The sequence below is a fragment of the Populus alba genome, chromosome 16 (genome assembly GCF_005239225.2).
Source record: "Populus alba chromosome 16, ASM523922v2, whole genome shotgun sequence".
NCBI lineage: Eukaryota > Viridiplantae > Streptophyta > Magnoliopsida > Malpighiales > Salicaceae > Populus > Populus alba.
Genome location: NC_133299.1, coordinates 14,908,017 through 14,927,983, shown reverse-complemented (window position 1 = coordinate 14,927,983; position 19,967 = coordinate 14,908,017). Strand labels below are relative to the sequence as shown.

Sequence of the window (19,967 nt, the reverse complement as noted above, 5' to 3'; positions counted from 1 at the left end):
TAGAAAGGTTTGGAAAGTTGATTTTTTTGTGTTAATAGATGTAGTATTGATGATATGAATACTTGAGAATTGTTTATATTGTGCTTGAGTTATGTTTTGACGTTGAAAAGGTTTAGGTATAGTTAGAATTTATGTGAAAGGATAATTATTTTGTAGTGCCCTCTAGGTGTTTAATAAAGTGATTGGAGATGAATTTCAATGGGATTTTTGGTATGTTGGGTGAGAATAAAGAAATTATGTATGATTAGAATTTAATCACCTTAGACATTATGGATATAAATTAATGTGGTGAAATCTTGTTAATTCAGGGGAGATCGTGGGAGTGGGATCTCAGACAAGTGAAGCAAGACCCTCTTGAGTAGTAGGAAGGTGTTATTTACTACACTTAAATTTTAAAATTATTTTAATGTTTAATTTTAATATTTTTGGTTATTGGATGTGCTATCGTTATTGTGAAAGAAGGAATAAAATAGATGATAATGATGTGAATTATTGATAATTAGAAAAGTTTGAAGGATTTATTGGCATCTATGAAAGGATAGCTGAATTGTGGACAATCAGAAGAATTGTTGGATTTATTGGCATTCATGGAGAGATTGTCAGATTTATTGGCATTCATGAAGGGATAACTAAATTTTTGACAATAAAAAAGATTGTCCGATTTTTCAACATTAATAACGGAATTGTTGGATTGTTGATAATCGAAAGAATTGTTGATCGTCGAAAGAATTGTCGAATTAATTAGTATTCGTGTGAGGATTGTCATAACCCAATTTTTAATCTTTTTATTTAATTATTTTATTTTCTAAAAAAAAGTGATGAAAAAACAAGTAAAAATAAAATACATGAAGAATAAATTAAAATTTTGGTTAAGGGCAACATGATTGGAGGTTTAAAGATTTAACTATACTCTTGACTAGTTTAATTAATTAAATCAAGGGCTTAATTGGAGAATTGATTTAATTAAAGACTTAATTAAACTTTGATTTAATTAATTAAAGGAGTCAGGGGTTTAATTGAAGAAATATTAAAGTTTGGAGCTTTCAAAGAAACATTGCTAGAGAATAAAAGTCAAAGGACCAAATTGAATAGTTCAGAAACCCAGGACTGTTGTGTAAAGAGCGCTATAACTCAGGGATTCAAATTAAATTTAATCCAAGGGCACAATTGGGAATTAATTATTACTGATTAAGATCCAAATTGTTGAGTTTAAAATGTTTAGGGACCAAAGTGAAAATTTGTCATTTCCCCGGGATACCAACGACACCGTTTGGAGGCACTGTTCATCATCCCTTCATTTTCGCGTGGAGGCAGCCGATTCAACAAGAAAATCCCAGTGCATCTGATCCAAATCGTGACCATGTCTTCTGCCACGATTGCCACGATCCCGTTCGTGGAGGTGATGGTTTTTGAAGGTCTCTGGCCTTATAAAAGGCAGGACGAAGAAAACATAAAGGAGGGGGGGATTTTGGAACCAAAAACCAGGAACGAGAGACCGAAGACCAGAACAAAACAAAGGCAGAGCAGAGCAGAACCAGGGGGAAACTGGAGCAAAACCCAGAACACAGAGAAGAGGAAGTAAAACCGGGGGAGAGGCCAGTAACCAGAAACAGAAGAAAAGCAGAGGAAACAGGGGAAAAATAGAGAGACGCGCAGAAATAAAAACACCGAGAGCAGAGGAGAAAAGGGGCAGCATACGCTAGACAAGGATTGAATGTCCTTGCCTTTGTTTTATCCCTGCAAAGAACAAAGAAACACAAACAACAATCGGTATCCACAGTAAACCGACATTTTCATTGTTGGTTCCTTCGTCGTCTCAAAAATCTGCTGGAAGACGAAAGCAGACCGCGGGCACAGGAACGGAAAAAGCAGAAGAAAAGGTATCAAGGAGGCGAAAGTCACCACCAGCGTTCCAGCCAGAGCTTCGCCATCATCCCCATCGCCAGGTACGCGACTTCTTCCTCTTGCATTGTTTCAGTAATTGGCATTTACACTGCAAGTGAATTTTAATTCACTTGCACAGTGTAGCAACACGCGTGTTGCTCAGCCTAGCCAGGCCACTGGCTTGGGCCAGTGGCTGAGTTGGGCCCAGCCCTAAAGAAATTATGCTGGGCTGGGCTGGGCTGGGCTCAGACCAAAAATAAAAAAAATAAAAATAAAAGGCAGAAAAATAAAAAATAAAAAATATGTATGCATGAATAAAAATAATGTAAATTTATTGGTTTATTCACTGACGCCAGAGTCAGGAATAAAAATACCAGTTTAAATTTATATTATTTTTATTCGTTGTATTTTATTTTATTTAGCTAAAAAATATGTGCATGTGTAAAAATAAATTTATTTTTATTTATTTATTCACTGACGCTAGAGTAGGGAATAAAAATTTATTTTATAGCTATGTAATATTTACCAACGCCAGAGTTGGAGATATTCATGGTTGAATATTCACTGACGCCAAAGTCAGGAATATTATAAGCAAATTATCACAGCGTAAACTAATAAACATTTAGTAATTTAAGACAAAACCAACAATGCAATCTGCCTCAGGCAGAATATTTAAGGGGTGATAATATCTTTCCTTTTACATAACCAGTTCCGAACCATGGAATCTTTGTTGACCAATTAGAGTTCCTAGTTACCATAATACTAGGTGGCGACTCCTTAAACAAGACCATTTCCCATTAAAGAACAGGATGCTATAAATCTGTTCTTTCCAAAGATATAATTTTTAAGGCCGCCGCAATGTCGGGTGCAACAAGGATAGTCAACTTGTAGTAATGGGTGTCTCGAAGTTTAACTTAATCAATCAAGTCGACTAAGTCACCTCCCATCTAGTTTGGCATGAAACCCGGCCCCATCTAGGTCCTAAATTAGCGGTCACCAAGTTGACTCGTTGGGTGAGTCAACCCAGTTTTAATAACATTGCTTCCAAGGAAGTTGCCTACATGAACTATAGGACTATAAAAAAAAAAAAAAAAAAAAAAAATTATTGTATTGACATTAAGATTAGGGTTTCAAAACTGTAACATAGTATGGAGAATGACACCGAATGGTGGACTACCCGTTCGGGAGTATGGTATTTTTTTTTATATTTTAATATTTTTCAAAAACATATTTGTCTTAGAAAAAGTACATTAAATTGATACTATTTTTAGTATTTTTTACAATTTTGATATACCAATATCAAAAAATAAATATTTTAATATATTTTTAAATAAAAAAAAACCATACACCACAATATTGAACAAGTACTTGACAGAACGTCTCTCAAAAAAAAACATTTGTCATCCATTTATTCATACCATGTCGCCCTGCCACCAGCTAGTCGAAAGCTGGATCCCTTGAAATGATACGAACATGGAGAAACGGGCCTCGCGACCTGCTAACCCCTCACCAATGACAATTACATCTCTGTTTCATGTGCAAATTTTTCCACATGCAAACCCTAGCATCTCCGGTGCATCGGGAAAACATAGTTACTAGAGCCCACATCATCGTTGACTCCACATGTCTTCGTTTATTTGGCCTTGATCTGAGACTCTTCCACAATGTTAAAGATTCTGTTCTTGACCAATGCAAGCATCCTATGCTACAACAGCATGGGAGCTTCCCATGATTGGGTGAGCAACATCCTTCTTCCAGTTTCTGGCCCATCTAAGCATATGTATTCCCTGGCTAGGTGGTGCGCAAAACTCCAGCTGCAGGGGAGGACCCTTCCGATTAAAAATCTAAATTGATCAAACCCCATATATGGTGACTGATTTTCTCCAACACAAATGATTTTCCAACAAGAATTCCCGGGAGAAAAAAATGCTTAAATAGATATGGTAATTAATGAAAAAAAAATTATAATTGACTTAGGTTTACAAGTACTGCTACATGAAATTGGTTCTTGAGTGGATTAGTTCTCTTCAGTTGAAATCTCACTTCATTTAGCTTCCTACACACACTTCTACAAGATAGAATCTAGTGACAATTATTCTTCGATAATTATATCAACATTAATTAGAAATACATGTTATTGTAGTATTTCAAGTAATTTATTTTATTATACATGTTTAGCTGCATTTATTTAACTTTGAAGTGCATTATATTAGTTTTGGTTGGAATTATGATATAACTTCAAATGTTAAATTTATATCTAATTATTGGGAAAAATATATCACAATTGCCACAAAAATTAAGACAAATGATGTTAAAATATATAATGATGACAATTATGAAATAGTATTATAATGTGTATCTATCGTGGCATTTAGTAGTGTGGTCCCGAGTATTTATTATTATACCCACAATGATCAGATTTTTATAAAAAAAAACAAAATTCCACAAATTACACTACAAAGTAATTTTATTTTTAGTTACAATGATTTAATTTTTGCTTACTTCCCTATCTCACTAAATACGTTTCTGGCAAAAGAAAAATTATTCTTTTATGAATCAGATTATTAGTAGAACAGAAGTAGAGTACAAAAGAGCTAAACATTAACAAACTAGAAAATGACACAAGTGGTAAAACATTCAGCATTCTGATAGAATTCTTAGCTGAGCAATTTCACACAGTTATCAGTTTGTAACACTAGAACATTTTCTAAAATTGATTTTTGGTCAAAAAGTAATTAAGGGACTCCTAAATTATTATTATTATTATTTGCAAGAAGCAGGAGATGTAGCATTGCCGGGTGGGAAGATGGAAGAAGGAGATGCAGATGACTCTGCAACTGCATTAAGGGAAGCCATGGAAGAGATAGGTTTGGATCCTCATCTTGTTCAAGTTGTTGCAAACTTAGAGCCCTTTATTTCCCAGGTATATATATAGTAATGTTTAATTTCCTCTTGGAAATTTAATTATATGACTCAAACCATCTGATGATCCTGATCGAACCCATGTTTTTCATGCAGCACATAATTACAATTACTACTAGAAAGTAGCAAAACGTAGGAGAAACAAGAAATATTTCATCGTTGTTTAAAGTCTGATTTCATCATAATTACAATTACTAACAAACAATGAAACCATTTTTGAAAATTATATCGTTGGTGATTTATTTTATATTAGGAATATAATCATTGATAGATTGAATTAATATGCTAAACCAAAAAAAGTATTAACAATAATTTTATCGATAAATTCATTACTGATTATAGTATATTATTGATGGAATAAACCAACAGCTGATATAATTTTTTTCCAGTGCTTTGAAACTTTTCAAGAAATTAATTCCATTGATAATTTTGTTGATAATTTCATTGGTATGTGAAATTCCATCAATAATTCTGTACATATTATATGTAATTATTTAAAAAAAAAAAAGTTAAAACAAACAATACAATTAAAACAGGGATGTCGTTCATCAGTTGAAGAGGGGGTGACAAATGTGGAAGTCTCGGTGGCTGTGGTGAGTGGTCTCGAGTAAAAGAGCTGGTATAGCTCAAGATGGAGGTGCTTGGTTTTTTGGTTTAGGGATGGTGGACATTTTAAGTGTTGATGGGTGTATGTTTTTTACTGTGGGTTTGTAATGGTGAGACTGTTGGACATGGTGGTGGCTAAACTGGGATAAAAAAGGAGCAACGGCGGAGGAGGAAGATAAACAATAACTTGACTTTATGATTTTGGGGGTATGAACACTGTCTGTGAGAGAGGGAGAACGAGCGGCTAATAGTCTGAATTATTATTTTCTTATGGCTGAGATTTGGGTTGATCGGGTTTAGTTTTCTTGTTTTCTTTTAATGGAGGCTATTACTGGAAGAGCGGCTGTCGGGAGTGTGATGAAGATGGTGGTGTTGAAGGAGGGCAGTAAGGGTTTATGCCTCCTCTTCAGCATTCTTTGATCCATGAAACAGAGGCTCCCTCTGGTTTTTTTGTTCCTCTCCTCTAGTTCCTCCCTAGTTCTCTCTTGTTGCAGGCTTTTGAAGCCCATCAAAGGCTAGGCTTGTGGGAATAATTTAGGGTTTGATTTCGGGTTAAAGGATCAAAGGCTAGGCTTTTGAAGCCCATCAAAGGCTAGGCTTGATTGAAGATTTTGGGCTAGAATTATGGGATTTGATAGATGAAATTGGGAGATTTAAAATCTAGTTTAATAGCTAAGTTTCAGAATCTGGACTAAATTGAATTAATTTGGACTCAATCAATTGAAATGAAATAAATGGGTTGGTATGAATTTAATTCAATTCAATTGAACTGAAATGGAATTAATTGAACTGAATTAATTGGAATGAAAACAAACCGGACTGAAATTAAATTAAATAAAAATTCAAGTGGTCCGAGTAATATTTTATCATTTTCATTACAATCCTTGTCTTTTTAGTTTTTCAAATTCATTCAATTAAAATATTTAATCTTGAGATTTCTTTCAATTTAAATCATAAATTGAATTAATTGATTTTTTCAATTTCAATTTATTCTTTGTTTTTCAAAAAATTCCTAATTCATATATATATATATATATATATATATTGTGCCCGTGATGGAATCAATTTATTCATCCAAATTTAACTATTTGTTGCAAATACATCCTTTGTTCTTTCATTCTTCATTTTTAAACCAAATTGACTCTTGATTTCAAATTACTTTTTCAATTAAACCCTCCATTGATTTCTAATTTGGCTATTTGTTTCAAAATCATCCTTGAACTTCAAATTTCTTTAAATATTAACCAAATTAAGCCTTTTTTCTAAAATTTTCTTTTCAATTGAAATCTCGATTGTGTCCCAAAAATTCTCAAATTCAATTTTTGCTTGTGATACTCAATTACTAATCCAATTTCAACATTGGTTATATTTTTTTTATTATTTATTTTTGTATTTTTGTATGATTATTTTTAACACCTAAAATTGATGAAAATAATGAAATAACTAAATTTATTGAAAAGATATTTTTTGGATTTTTCTAATTTTTTTCAAAATATATACAAAAAATGAGGTTTCAGAATTTAGATTATGACAAGTATGAAAGACATATTCATTGAAAAATACTTATTATAATACTTGAGCTTTCTTTTAAAACCCAAACATAGTAAATTCAAACTACCACAAGCATTACATTTTATTTGATAATCCTAGTACATGATTACAACCATTAATAGTTAAAGAGAAAGGTAATAAAATTGCGTATTATGGAAGTTAAGAATTATTAAGTATTGTTAAGATGGGTTTTAAACCACGTGGTAAATTAATCATCTTGTAATTGAAAAATTTGAGATTCATTCATATGTGAATTTTGGGATAGTAAAAATTGACGATATTACCTACAAGAAATTATTCAATCTATCAATTTATATAAGAGTATAAGAGAAATTTTTTAAAAAAATAACAGCATGTTAATATTGTACTTATTGAATAAAAGATCTTAATTCATCGTAATTAAATTGTATATAATTGTGTGCGTGTTTGAATTTAATTTATATCAAGTATCTTCCCCTCACTGCTTTTTTGGATAAAAGTTGTCTAGAATAGAAAAAATATTTGACAAATTCTCACATTGAAGGCATTTTCCCACCATCATCTTAGCTTAGAACACAATTGATTCTTTTTCTCAAGTAAGGCTTAAAATAGTATAAGATAAATATTAATTTTTTTTAAGGTTGAACAAGTATTTGCATGGAATTAAATAGAAATTGAATAAATGAATGTTTTATTTTTTTTAAGAAAAAAAAACTATAGAAATTTACTTAGGAAATATATGTAATTTCTAACCTCTTGAATGGATACATGAATAGAAACTCTAATTTTTTACTCAAACAATAAATATACGAGTAAATGCTCAATTGAGTCAAAAAATAATGGGGGAATACCATCTCAAGTATATAGATTGTTTGAAAAATATTTATTTTAAGCTTCTCCATGTGTTTGGTATGCAACTTGTTATAGCATATATCTCTAAAAAAAGTGATTAATTTTTTATGAGTGTATGTCATATCTATTTTAAAACTTAGAATGGGTGTTAACATCGACACATAGCAATCATGACTCTTCTTTTCATACACGTTGTCATTCTTCAAATTCATCAATCTAGATATGTTTGAAGCATATTCATCAAGAAAATCTTAAGTCATTAATAGACAAGTAACTGAGCATTCTTGTCTAAAACAAATTGGTTTTGAACTTTGAAACTCTTGACTCATCATAAAACAACTCAATATTCTTATGGTGACAAAAAAAAAAAAAAGATATATTCATTATAGACGTTATGTTGTTCTTTGTCTTCTTTTTCTGGTCCATCACCATGCTAAAATATCTTCTCTTTCCCATCAAAGTATTAGAATAAGAAAGCTCCCAAAAATACTTTGTTTTACACAATTGTGTGTCACATCAAAATTATGAAATTTCTACTTTCTAAATTGAAAATCAAACACAATGCTCTTATATTATGATACGACATCATATAATTCTTCACCTGACGGTACCGATAGTGTAACAATATCCCTTTCAACTCTACCAATAAAGAAATTCTTTGTATTTTTTCTATATTTACGATTAGTTGGTAAGAATCTCTAGTAGCAATATATATATATAAAGATGTGTTATCATCATTTGTTAAGATGAAGACCTTGTTATTTTCCATACATACAGTATAGACATGCTAATTATCATCGGTAATTCCATCTGAAATATTGACACGTTAGATATGCTGACGGAATTAACGAGAGAATATTTGTTCAATTTTTTCTTACTCTTTGAATTCCACCAATAATTCCATATGTATTCACCAACAAAAATATCAAAGTGATTTTTTATCAGTAAATATCATTGTAATTTATCAATAATTTTTTATGTTTGTATTTGATAGTTTTCTGGAGTGAATTGGAGAACTTCTCTGAAACATCTTCATTTTAATTTGATAAAAATGAGCATATTAGCTGTGCTTCATGGTGCTCAACACTTTCTGTTTTTCCATATAGGAAGAAAATCATCGATGGGAAGAGAAGGAATGGATGGGTTGGAACTATTCTCTCCATCTCTTTCGATTTTGAATCCGAGAAAGGAGTTTTTCTCATATGGGGTTTAACAGCAAGCATTCTTGTCGAAGCAGCCTCTGTCATCTACCAGAGGTCTCCATGTTTCGAGCATCGTCTCCGAGATTTTCAACAATTACAAAAGGCCTTGAACAATAATAGTATTGCCTGACGATAACCACATTTCTGCATGCGGTAATTACAAGTTAAAGAGTTCATGCAGTCACAAGGATTAGATAACACAAAATAATAGAATTTATTGTTATTTATATTAAGCAAATGGAATAGATTTAGTTTCTGTTTGTTGTGTTAACAAGTTTGGCATATATATGACTTCTGCAAATTTCAATCCAAGTTATTAACTTCTGATTTTATAGAGAAATTATAAATATGATTGATTAAAATCATATTTATTTAATCAAAATCTATAATTTATGGATTACTTGACCTGCATCTATTCTTTAAGAAAAATTTCACTTTTTATTTTTAATCATGTAATATTCATTAATGTCAGGGTTGGAAGTATTTGTAGTTAAATATTCATTGATGTGAGTATTAAAAAATATTAAGACCATGTCTTAGTCATTAAATTATTATTTATTTTTAATAGAATTTTGTAACAAATAAGGGAAATGTGTAAAACGAAAGCTAATTAAGACCATGTCTTAGTCAAAGTAATTTGATTAGTTACATAGTCGTTGTATTTGTCTTGCTATATATCTAATTGCAACCTTCCTTCCATCCAGGTTCCCAGCATCTCCATCACTGACCAGCAAGAATCTTCCTCATTAATTGCTCTTTATAGTTTGTACGCAAAAGCAAAAGACTTGGACATAGACATGATTTTAATTTCTAGTCTAAAATCAAAAGTTGTCCTTCCGATTCCCGTCTAGGCCAGGTCTTTAAATCCATCTCACCTTGAAAAGTCAAGTTGTTGTTTTTTTTCAAATTAATTGCAAGTTTACTTGCAGTATTAAAGATCAATTAAATAATCTCCTGATTAGTGTTGGTTGTACTTAATCTTTCCATGTTGTCCACTTAATTACTTGTTTCCTTGTTCTATTTTTAGAAAAAATAAATTAATTTAAGAGTTAATCTATGAATGGATTTAAAAGATTAAATATTTGATTTCCAAATCTATGAGGATTAATTAATTGATTTTGATAAACTACATGGACTAAGTTTATGATTAAGTCGTGTTTTTTCAAACAAAACTTTATCCACCCACGTGTACGGATAAATCCCATTTTTCTATTTCTTGAATTGGTCAATTTTAAAGAAATTTCATCCCATTTTCTCAAGGGGCTAGAAGCCACAAGTCTCAGCTCAACCTAATTAAGGAATTAACCTTAATTAAGCAAGCTTTGTACTTGTAGATAATTACCTTGATGAAATAATCAGAGATAATCATCAAATATAATCAAGGCAAGAATTTTCCTCGAGTGTATGAATCGAATAGAGACACACAATTCCCTTTTTGACAAAACAACATCTGTGTCGGTCAGTCAATCTTTCATCTGCTGTTTTTGCCTGTATATTACAAAGTATTCCATGTGTTCCACATCTTGACCGACCAGGCACGGCAAGTTCACAGCACCTTTCAAGGTGGGATGACTGTCTATTAATGGCATAATATTCTAAATTCATGTGTGCGTGTGTGTACAGACAGAAACTACAAGAAAACGTAACAAAGAATTATGCCAAATAAAGAGTTTTATAATATTTTATCTTCAACTAACTGTTAGCAATTATCTGATTGTAAATATGAATACTAAAATAAAATCATAATACTTATGATCTTAGAAATTTATGTTTCTCACATTCATAATAAAAAAAAAAAAAAATTTGTGTTTCTCTTCTAACCCCTTTGAAATTCTTTATGGAAGTTTTGATGAAATAAAACGTATTGTTATGGGTAGAGAGGACTAGTTTTCTAAAGTGACTTTTTATTTTATACATCTATATCAAGTATGTAGTTATTAAATAGAATACCACTTTTCAAAGTTGATCAATAGGTTTCAGCATTAATATTCTATTAAACCATTTAAGAACTCATTAATTTATTTATGTGGGCCACATGCTACATTCTTTCATTTAGCTTACATAACATTATCTTTCTTCATAATTTAATAAATATACTAACATCATACACATAGAGTAATGCTAAAACTTTACATACATTGGTCTCACCATATATCATAATCAACTAAGAACTAATAATAGTCATGGTGGTTGTACATCATCCATTTGGCATAGTTCTTTCCATGTACTACAATATTAGTCTTTACCTAACATGATATGTAAATGAAAAGCACATTATTGATCCAACAATAATGTCTTTATCAAAGACAATTCTTGTTTTCATTATTATAATTAAATAATGTATACCAAATAAAAAACAAGAAATATCATAAACATCTTTATAAATAAACTCATGATGTCAAATATATAATCATCATAAAGTCATGACATAATATCAACAATTATATGCTATGATACTATCCTTTCTACAAGATTGCTAAAAATGTTGGGTGACAATCCTTTTGTTAATGGATTAACAATCATAAGATTGGTGCTAATGTATTTAGTTGACACTCTTTGTTTCTGAACTTTTTCTTTAATGATAAAAGTATTGTAATTCCATATGTTTACACCTCTTGAATACATATCATTATTAGAAAAGAATACAGTTGCAAAGTTATCTCCATAAATTTTTTAGTGACTTGGTGATATTTTTTACTACTTTATGTTCTACAGCTAATTTGCATTAATTATGCCTTAAAGCATGCCATAAATTTAGCTTTTCTATTGTATATATGCATCAATAATAGATTGTTTTGCACTCTTCCATGAAATTGCTCCTCTAGCTAAAATGAGCAAATAACCAAATATGGATTTTCTTATATCCACACATCCAACAAAATCTGAATCTAAATATCCAGTCATCTTAAGATGATGAAATTTTTTTTATAAGTGAGCATATAGTATTTCATTCCTTACAAGATCTCAATATTTTCTTTGCGGCCTTCCAATGATTTAAACATGGATTAATTTGGTACAAGCTTAACATTTCAACAGCAAAATTGATGTTTGGCCTAATACAAGTTTGAGCATGCATCAAGCTCCCAACAATTAATGCATATGGAATTCCTTCTATTTATTTATGTTTCAATTCATTCCTTAGGCCTTTTAAGACAACCTTAACCATCTTTATCATCTATCCTAGAATATTTCAATCACAATCACATAAGCTATCCCACTCATGTCTTTCATCTCCAAGGTATTAGAGAGAATTTTCTTAGTCTCATGTAATAAACCATGATCATTAGTTGCAAGCAAAATATCATCAACATACATAATCAGAAATATGAACCTGCTCACACTAACCTTCATATATATACACTGATTAACAATGTTTTCCTTAAATTCAAAGGAAGTAATGGTATCATTAAACTTGAGATAATATTGTATAAAAGCTTGTTTAAGTCTATATATTGATTTCTTAAGCTTGCACATCATGTGCTCTCTTTCTTTTCAATTGAGAATCCCTTAGGTTGATCCATATAGACTTCTTCTTTTAAATCTCCTTTTAAAAAGGTTGTCCTTACATCCATTTGATGCAACTATAAGTCATAATGAGCTATTAAAGCCATAATAATTCTAAGTCAGTCTTTCCTAGAGACTAGTGAAAAATATTTTTTGTAATCAATGTCATCTTTTTTTAGTAAAACCTTTGGTAACAAGTATGTCTTTATATCTTTCAACATTGTCATTTGAGACTTGTTTGATCTTAAAGACTCATTTACATCTAACTCTATTACAACCTTTAGGTATTTTAACAAAGTCCCAAACTTTATTTTGTTCCATAGATTTTAATTCATCTTTAATGGCATCAATCCATTTCTTAGAATTATCAATAAAAATAGCATATGAAAATGAGACTGGATCATCACCGATTTCTTAGTCAAATTCTGACTCTTTTCAATATACCACATAATCATTTTAAATAGCAGACCTTTTTTTTTTTTTTGTCTTTAAGACCCTATTAATGTTATTTCTTGTGGTTCGTCTATTATAGGTTCATCAACAATGTCTTCATGATGGGGGTGTATAATCATTAATTTATTGTTCTTGATAATTGTTGAAATGTTCAACAATTTGAGGAACAACAACTTTAGATGATGTAAAGGATAAAGGGATTTGTACTTTAACTTCTTGAATTTCAATATTCTATGGTGTTTCACTCCCACTAAATTCATCATTTTTAATGAACTTAGCATTTCCAATTTTAACAATTCTTATGTTATGGTTAGGAAAATAATATTTATACCCTTTAATTTTTTATAGGTAACCAATGAAGAAACCACTAGTTGTTCTTGAATCCGGTTTCTAAAATAATACCAGAACCAATAAGACTGTTATGTTTAAACAAACTAAAACATCCATTCTTAGATCTAAAACAATATCCAGCTTTATCAATTTTGGATAAAGAAACTACATTTTAAGAAAATAAAGATACATAAAGAATTTGAAACAAGTCCAAATGATATCATGTGTCTAGAACTAAACGATAAGTCCCAATAGCTTCAACTGGAACTCCGACTCTATTTCCCATAGATAAACTCTTCATTTAGTTTTGTGGTTTGGATTGAAAGAAATCCCAGCATCATTTTAGAAACATGAGTTGTAAATCTTAAATCAATCCACTAAGTATCATAAGGAACCTCAATTAAATTTGATTTGAAACTTATAAAAGCACTAGGCTTACCTTTTTTTTCTAAACCATGCCTTACGTTTCAAGCAATCTTTCTGAAAGTGTTCGGGTTTTCCATAAAAGTGACACTTATCTTTTTTATGTTCCTTTTTACAAACTTGGAGAGAGATTCATTTATCTTAAGTGGTCTATATTTTTGCTTTCAATGTTGCTTACCAACTTTCTTTCCTGCTCCTTAAATGCTAACAAAATGAATAGAATGGGGTCCTTGATTCTTAAGTCTCGTTTCCTCTTGAACAAGCATGTTGTGTAATTCATGCACATTTCATTTGTCCTTTATGGTATTATAGTTCATTTGAAAAGGACCTTAACCAAGAAGTAACGAGTTAGTAATAAATTACATAAGAAAATTCTCATCCACATTCATTCTCAATGACTCAAGTCTTGTTGCAATATTTGTCATTTTAATAATATACTCGTGCATGGTATGAGAACCATCAGACTTTATGGTGATTAAATTACTCATTAATGTCATAGCAAGTGACTTACCATCAGTTTAGGAACGCTCTTTCACAAATGTCATAAATTCCTTAACACTTTCAGTTTTAGGAAGAGCAGACTTAATATTATTAGTTATATTCTTTCGTATAAACATTAGGCTCAGTCTATTTGATCTTTTCCAAGCTTTATGGGAAGATTTTTCTTTGGTGTTGCTAGTGTTAATAATAACAGTGGGTTTCTCAACTTAAAGTGTCAAGTCAAGATCCAAAACACAGGTAAAATTGGATTTGTTCACAGCAATTCAGAAATTAAGCTTATTAAACATTGGAACAGATGAAGCATGTAAATGAAGGGAAATATATATAGATGTTGCAAAGATATAGTACATAGATTAATGTTTTGAGCCAAAACCTAAATACAGTATATAGATTCAGAAAAAATTTTATATATATATTGATTACCAACAATTATATTTTTAATCATAAAAACAACTAATCAACCTTTTAGTGATTCTATGATATCTTATAATAATTAACTTTAATTTACTCATAAATAAATAATTATCATGACATTTATAAACATCAAAATTTATGGGTGATTGAAAAGAAAGAACATTGTACAATTTAAAACTCATTTGTCTTAATGATTTGACTTCTTAGGCGATTAACAACTAATCATATATAATATAATTTTCAAATTATAGACATATTACTTAAACATAAATATTCTAACACAGTCATAAATATATCATGTTCTTAACTTTTATCTTAATCATGCTTAAGAACATATAAACAATAACTATTATATATTAGAAATAGACTAAAATGCTCATTATTATAAAGTCTCCATTCCTATACAAATACTATCTATTATTGGAGAACTTATAATTAATTTTGGATCAACACTTTAATCCCTCGACTTAATCACCTGGATTCGACTTCTCAGTTATGCAGTAATAGTTTTGTATTTGAATAGCTCCTCGTGGACTCATAGAAATATGGTGGCTATAACATTATTATTATTATTATTATTATCAACTGGAAGCGTCATGGCCTAGGTTTGGACCACACCAAAGCATTTTACGTGCGTGCAGTAGTAGTTTTTTGAAATTTCTAGGTAGGTTTTTTTAAAAAAATCCATCATCAATTATAAGAATACGTACAAACAATAATATTCTTTTTATAAATATTCATATACAAAAATCATTATTAAATAGAAAATTATTTCTCAAAGTTGACCATTAAAGTTTCAGAATGAATATTTTATTCAAACATTTAATAGCTTATTATTTTATTTATGCAGGTCACATCTTATATTAACTTGTCTTTTTAAAATTGGGAGCTATCATGTTACTAAATAACCATGTGTGAATGCATCTCGTAAACAAGAGGAAATCAGCTAAATGCCATTTGATTTGAGTAAAAGTAGAGATGCTGCTATGATAATGAAACATGACTTCACATTGCTTGACCTAACCTTATAAAAGTATCAGAGAAATTAAGAAACACGAAGAGACTCCAAAAATATATATCACAGAGAATTGAGGGCTTTTTGCTGCAGCAATGGATCAGGCCTCCGCGTATGGACAAGTTTCACCAGCAGCTCCTTTATGGCTAAACAAAGGAGACAATGCATGGCAAATGATAGCTTCAATTCTGGTCGCCACCCAGAGCATGCCAGGGCTTGTCATACTCTATGCAAGCATAGTCAAGAAGAAATGGGCTGTAAACTCTGCCTTCATGGCCCTCTACGCCTTCGCTGCTGTCCTCATTTGCTGGGTGCTTTTATGCTTCCGAATGGCCTTCGGCGATGAACTCCTCCCGTTCTGGGGCAAGGGTGCTCCGGCTTTAGGCCAAAAGTATCTAATAGCCCAAGCCAGGATCCCTGAAAGTACGCATACACATGAAGATGGAACAAGGGAAACTGTTGAGCCTTTGTATCCAATGGCCACACTTGTCTACTTCCAATTTACTTTTGCTGCAATTACCCTAATTTTGCTTGCTGGTTCTGTTCTCGGCCGTATGAATATTAAAGCTTGGATGGCTTTTGTCCCTCTATGGCTCATATTCTCCTACACTGTTGGTGCTTTTAGTCTATGGGGCGGTGGATTTCTTTATCATTGGGGTGCCATTGATTACTCCGGCGGCTATGTTATTCACCTCTCCTCTGGAATTGCAGGGTTGACAGCAGCTTATTGGGTATTTTAAATCATTCCCTTTACTAAATAAAAAAAAATTGGAGTTTTGTAGACTCTATATTTCACTCTTGCAGCCATGATGCTAACCTGTTGAAAGTGACACAGGTCGGACCGAGGCTAAAAAGTGACAGGGAGAGATTTCCCCCTAATAATGTGTTGCTGATGCTTGCGGGTGCTGGCCTATTGTGGATGGGCTGGTCAGGATTCAATGGCGGTGCACCCTATGCAGCAAATCTAGATGCTTCGATGGCGATGTTGAACACTAATGTATGTGCAGCAACAAGTCTGCTTGTATGGACATCTCTGGATGCTGTCTACTTTGGTAAGCCGTCGGTGATAGGAGCTGTCCAGGGCATGATGACAGGACTAGTTTGCATCACTCCTGGAGCAGGTTGGTGCTTTTTTTGGGTCTGTATCACAGCGATGCTAGCATTACTTTAGTTATTAAATCTATGAATGGTGTTAATCCAGGACTGGTTCAATCTTGGGCGGCTATAGTGATGGGAATACTTTCTGGTAGCATTCCATGGGTGTCTATGATGATACTGCACAAGAAATTTGCCCCGCTTCAAAAGGTATCGTCACTTTCCAATTTTGTTGCTTCTCCTAGAAATGCACGAGTCTAACAAAATTCCAAACTATTCTTACATCTTTTCCCACCTCCAATCTAACGAGAATCTTGGGGTTTTGCCCTAACTAGGATGAGACTTGAGGAAAGAGGGGGAAATTGCAGGTAAGATATGCTAGGTAGTTCCCCAACAGAACTCAAGAGTATGGCCATTCAACTTTTTCATGATTTTTTCCTAAATGGATTAACAAACTTAAATGGAGATGATGATTCTTCAACTCTGGTATGGGTGGATGATGACTTCATGACCAAGTCCTCATCTTGGGCCAAAATATTCTCTTAAAACTTGCAGCATTTTCATTCCCAAGTCTTCATTTAATACTTCTTCTATCCTTGTTCTTTGCCTATATAATTCCATTTATCATTCTTATGATTTCACCATCAAAACATATCTGTAAACCTTGAAATTAAGTGATGAATGACTATAACAACACTGTGTCATCCTTTCAAGTATTCGATTGATTTCCCATCCACCTATTTTGGATCTTATTATTCATCCTGAACAATCTGCCTTATCAGGCAGAGTCCTGCAGCATAATGAAAAACATTAATTACAGTCAAAGATGAGAACATAACTTTGAATACAACTATAATTGAAAAACAAGCAGACAACGTTATCAGAGTCCTGTTTTTTATGTTTGATTGTTAACGTAACAAGGATAATCATGGACTATTTACCGATTAGTATATAACAAAGTCCACAAATAAACTTTTTTCAATTGTGTGGTAAATTTTACAGGTGGATGATACCCTAGGTGTCTTTCACACGCATGCAGTAGCTGGGCTCTTGGGTGGACTTCTAACTGGTCTTTTAGCAGAGCCAGAACTCTGTGACCTTATACTGTCAGTGAATACAAGAGGTGCATTTTATGGTGGAAATGGCGGGATGCAATTCTTGAAGCAAATGGTTGCAGCCCTTTTTGTTATAGGTTGGAACATAGTGTCAACAACGCTAATCCTTCTGTTTATAAGGTTGTTTATACCATTGAGAATGCCGGAGGAGCAACTTGCAATCGGAGATGATGCAGTTCATGGAGAGGAAGCTTATGCTTTATGGGGTGATGGTGAAAAATATGATCCGTCTAAGCACGGCAGGATTACGGAAACAACAGAGTCTCCGTATGTCAATGGTGCAAGAGGTGTAACCATAAATTTGTAAGCTAGATGCCTGCATACACCAGCACACTTGGAGCATTTGATTTCTTTGTATATATTAGTCCATAGTTTGATTTGTAAGTAGAATTTTGATGTTTCTAAATTGTGTTGCCTATTTCTAGAGTTGCATAACAGCTTAATTAATGTGAATAGGAGGACAATAACAGATGAACTGGGATGATTTTCAGAGAGAGATTTATTAGTATTTAGTTTATAAAATTAATAATTTTATTTTTTTTTTCTAGTTTGTTTAGGACTTTTATTGATTTTACTTTATTTTTTAGACTTTCTAGTTTGTTTAGGTTGGCTTTTTAGCTTATTTTAAGAAGTTATAAAACCTTTTAGAGAAGTGGACTAATTAGAGTTATTTATTCAGTAAAAAAAATGCAAATTAGAGTTTTATATGACAACGCTATTCAGTTTCAATTTTTTTTTCTAATTTATTATCTTTTTTTGTGTGTTTCCATCTATGTTAGTTGGTATAATAGTCTAATAATCCCTATCATTATTTGTTTGTTGAGTGTTGCTAAGCAACCATGGTTGGAAGAGGCCATGGAATAGGATTTCTTTGTGTGGGAGGGCATGAGTAGGTTCCCTCCAGGAAAGAGATATCCACGAAATAAATATGATATTTTCCTTAGTTAATTTTATGTTGTTTTTATTTTTGTTTTTGTATTTTGTCTTATGAAGTTTTTCTAGTTTTTTTTCTATTTAAAGGAAATGGTTTTCCTACAAACCCTGGGGAAAAATTTACAAAATTAATGAGGAAAAATATTTCTAGGGATTGAAATGAATATTTAACTTAGGGGTTGATGTTAGATGGGTGAAATTAAAATAAATGTATCTAGAAAATAATAAAATAATTTCAAGAAATGATAAGGAAAATAGGGAATAAAAGTTAAAAAGAGAACTGCATGAAAAAGTGTTGATGCAAACCGCGATAAAAAATCGATAGTGTTACCATGAAACGATAATAAGTCTGTAAATTAAATAAATGATGAAAAAAAATGAAATGATCTCGTCTGCACCACCAATTGGGCCTAATATAAGGTTAAAATTGAAGAGGATAAAAAAAAAAAAAAAAGTTAATGGGCTAAGTTTAGAGGTTCAGATTAAAATGGTCAAATCTATCATACTAGAATTTTGGCTATTAATTCATCTGGACGAGAGAGAACGGCATGTTGGAAGTTAGGCTTGGAATCAGATTCAGACTGTAATTCCAATATTGTTTAGTTTAATGATATCAAGTATAATTCTCGATCTGGCTATTGGATCAGGCTGAACTTTTATGCGGAGCCTCCTAACATATTGTTATAGCTCATGTTATAATTTTAAGGCAATTAGAGTTTGGCAAGGCCTTACAAAAATGTCGAAAGTTAGACTGAAATACAGGAAAATAAAACATGTGCAAAGTAAAGGAATGAAAAAGACTTTAGCCAAAAACCCATCCCCCCCTTCCTCTTTATCTTTTGGCATGGGCTACTGGAAAAGGGGAAAATGAAGAAAAAAGAGAGAAAAGCTAAGTTAAACACTAGAATATTTGAGAGAGAGTATGAAATCGGATTCTGTACAAAATTATGATCTAACACAAAATCTAGATTGGTTATATTTGAAGCTCATTTTATCACCAGGTAAGGAGTTCTAGACTTGATTATACAAGCTTAAATGAATATGAATGGAATTGATGCTTGATTCCATGAATTTGAGTTAAGATTATTAAATGAAAATTTGGAAAAAGGTGAGATTGTGTTATATAGTTGTGATTGGGATGGAATAGGATGATAATGTTTTGGATTGATGAGCAATTGAAAAAGAAAA

General features: G+C 31.7%; 1 protein-coding gene across 1 annotated transcript; it reads left to right on the top strand.

Annotated features, from left to right (window-relative positions):
- The first annotated feature begins 15,632 nt into the window (after positions 1-15,632).
- On the top strand, positions 15,633-18,321 carry LOC118048763 (ammonium transporter 2-like). The gene is made up of 4 exons (XM_035058573.2): positions 15,633-16,367; positions 16,472-16,757; positions 16,838-16,941; positions 17,734-18,321. Exons 1-4 carry the CDS (start codon positions 15,732-15,734, stop codon positions 18,151-18,153), a joined length of 1,446 nt encoding a protein of 481 aa, XP_034914464.1. The 5' UTR covers positions 15,633-15,731; the 3' UTR covers positions 18,154-18,321.
- The last annotated feature ends 1,646 nt before the right edge of the window (positions 18,322-19,967 follow it).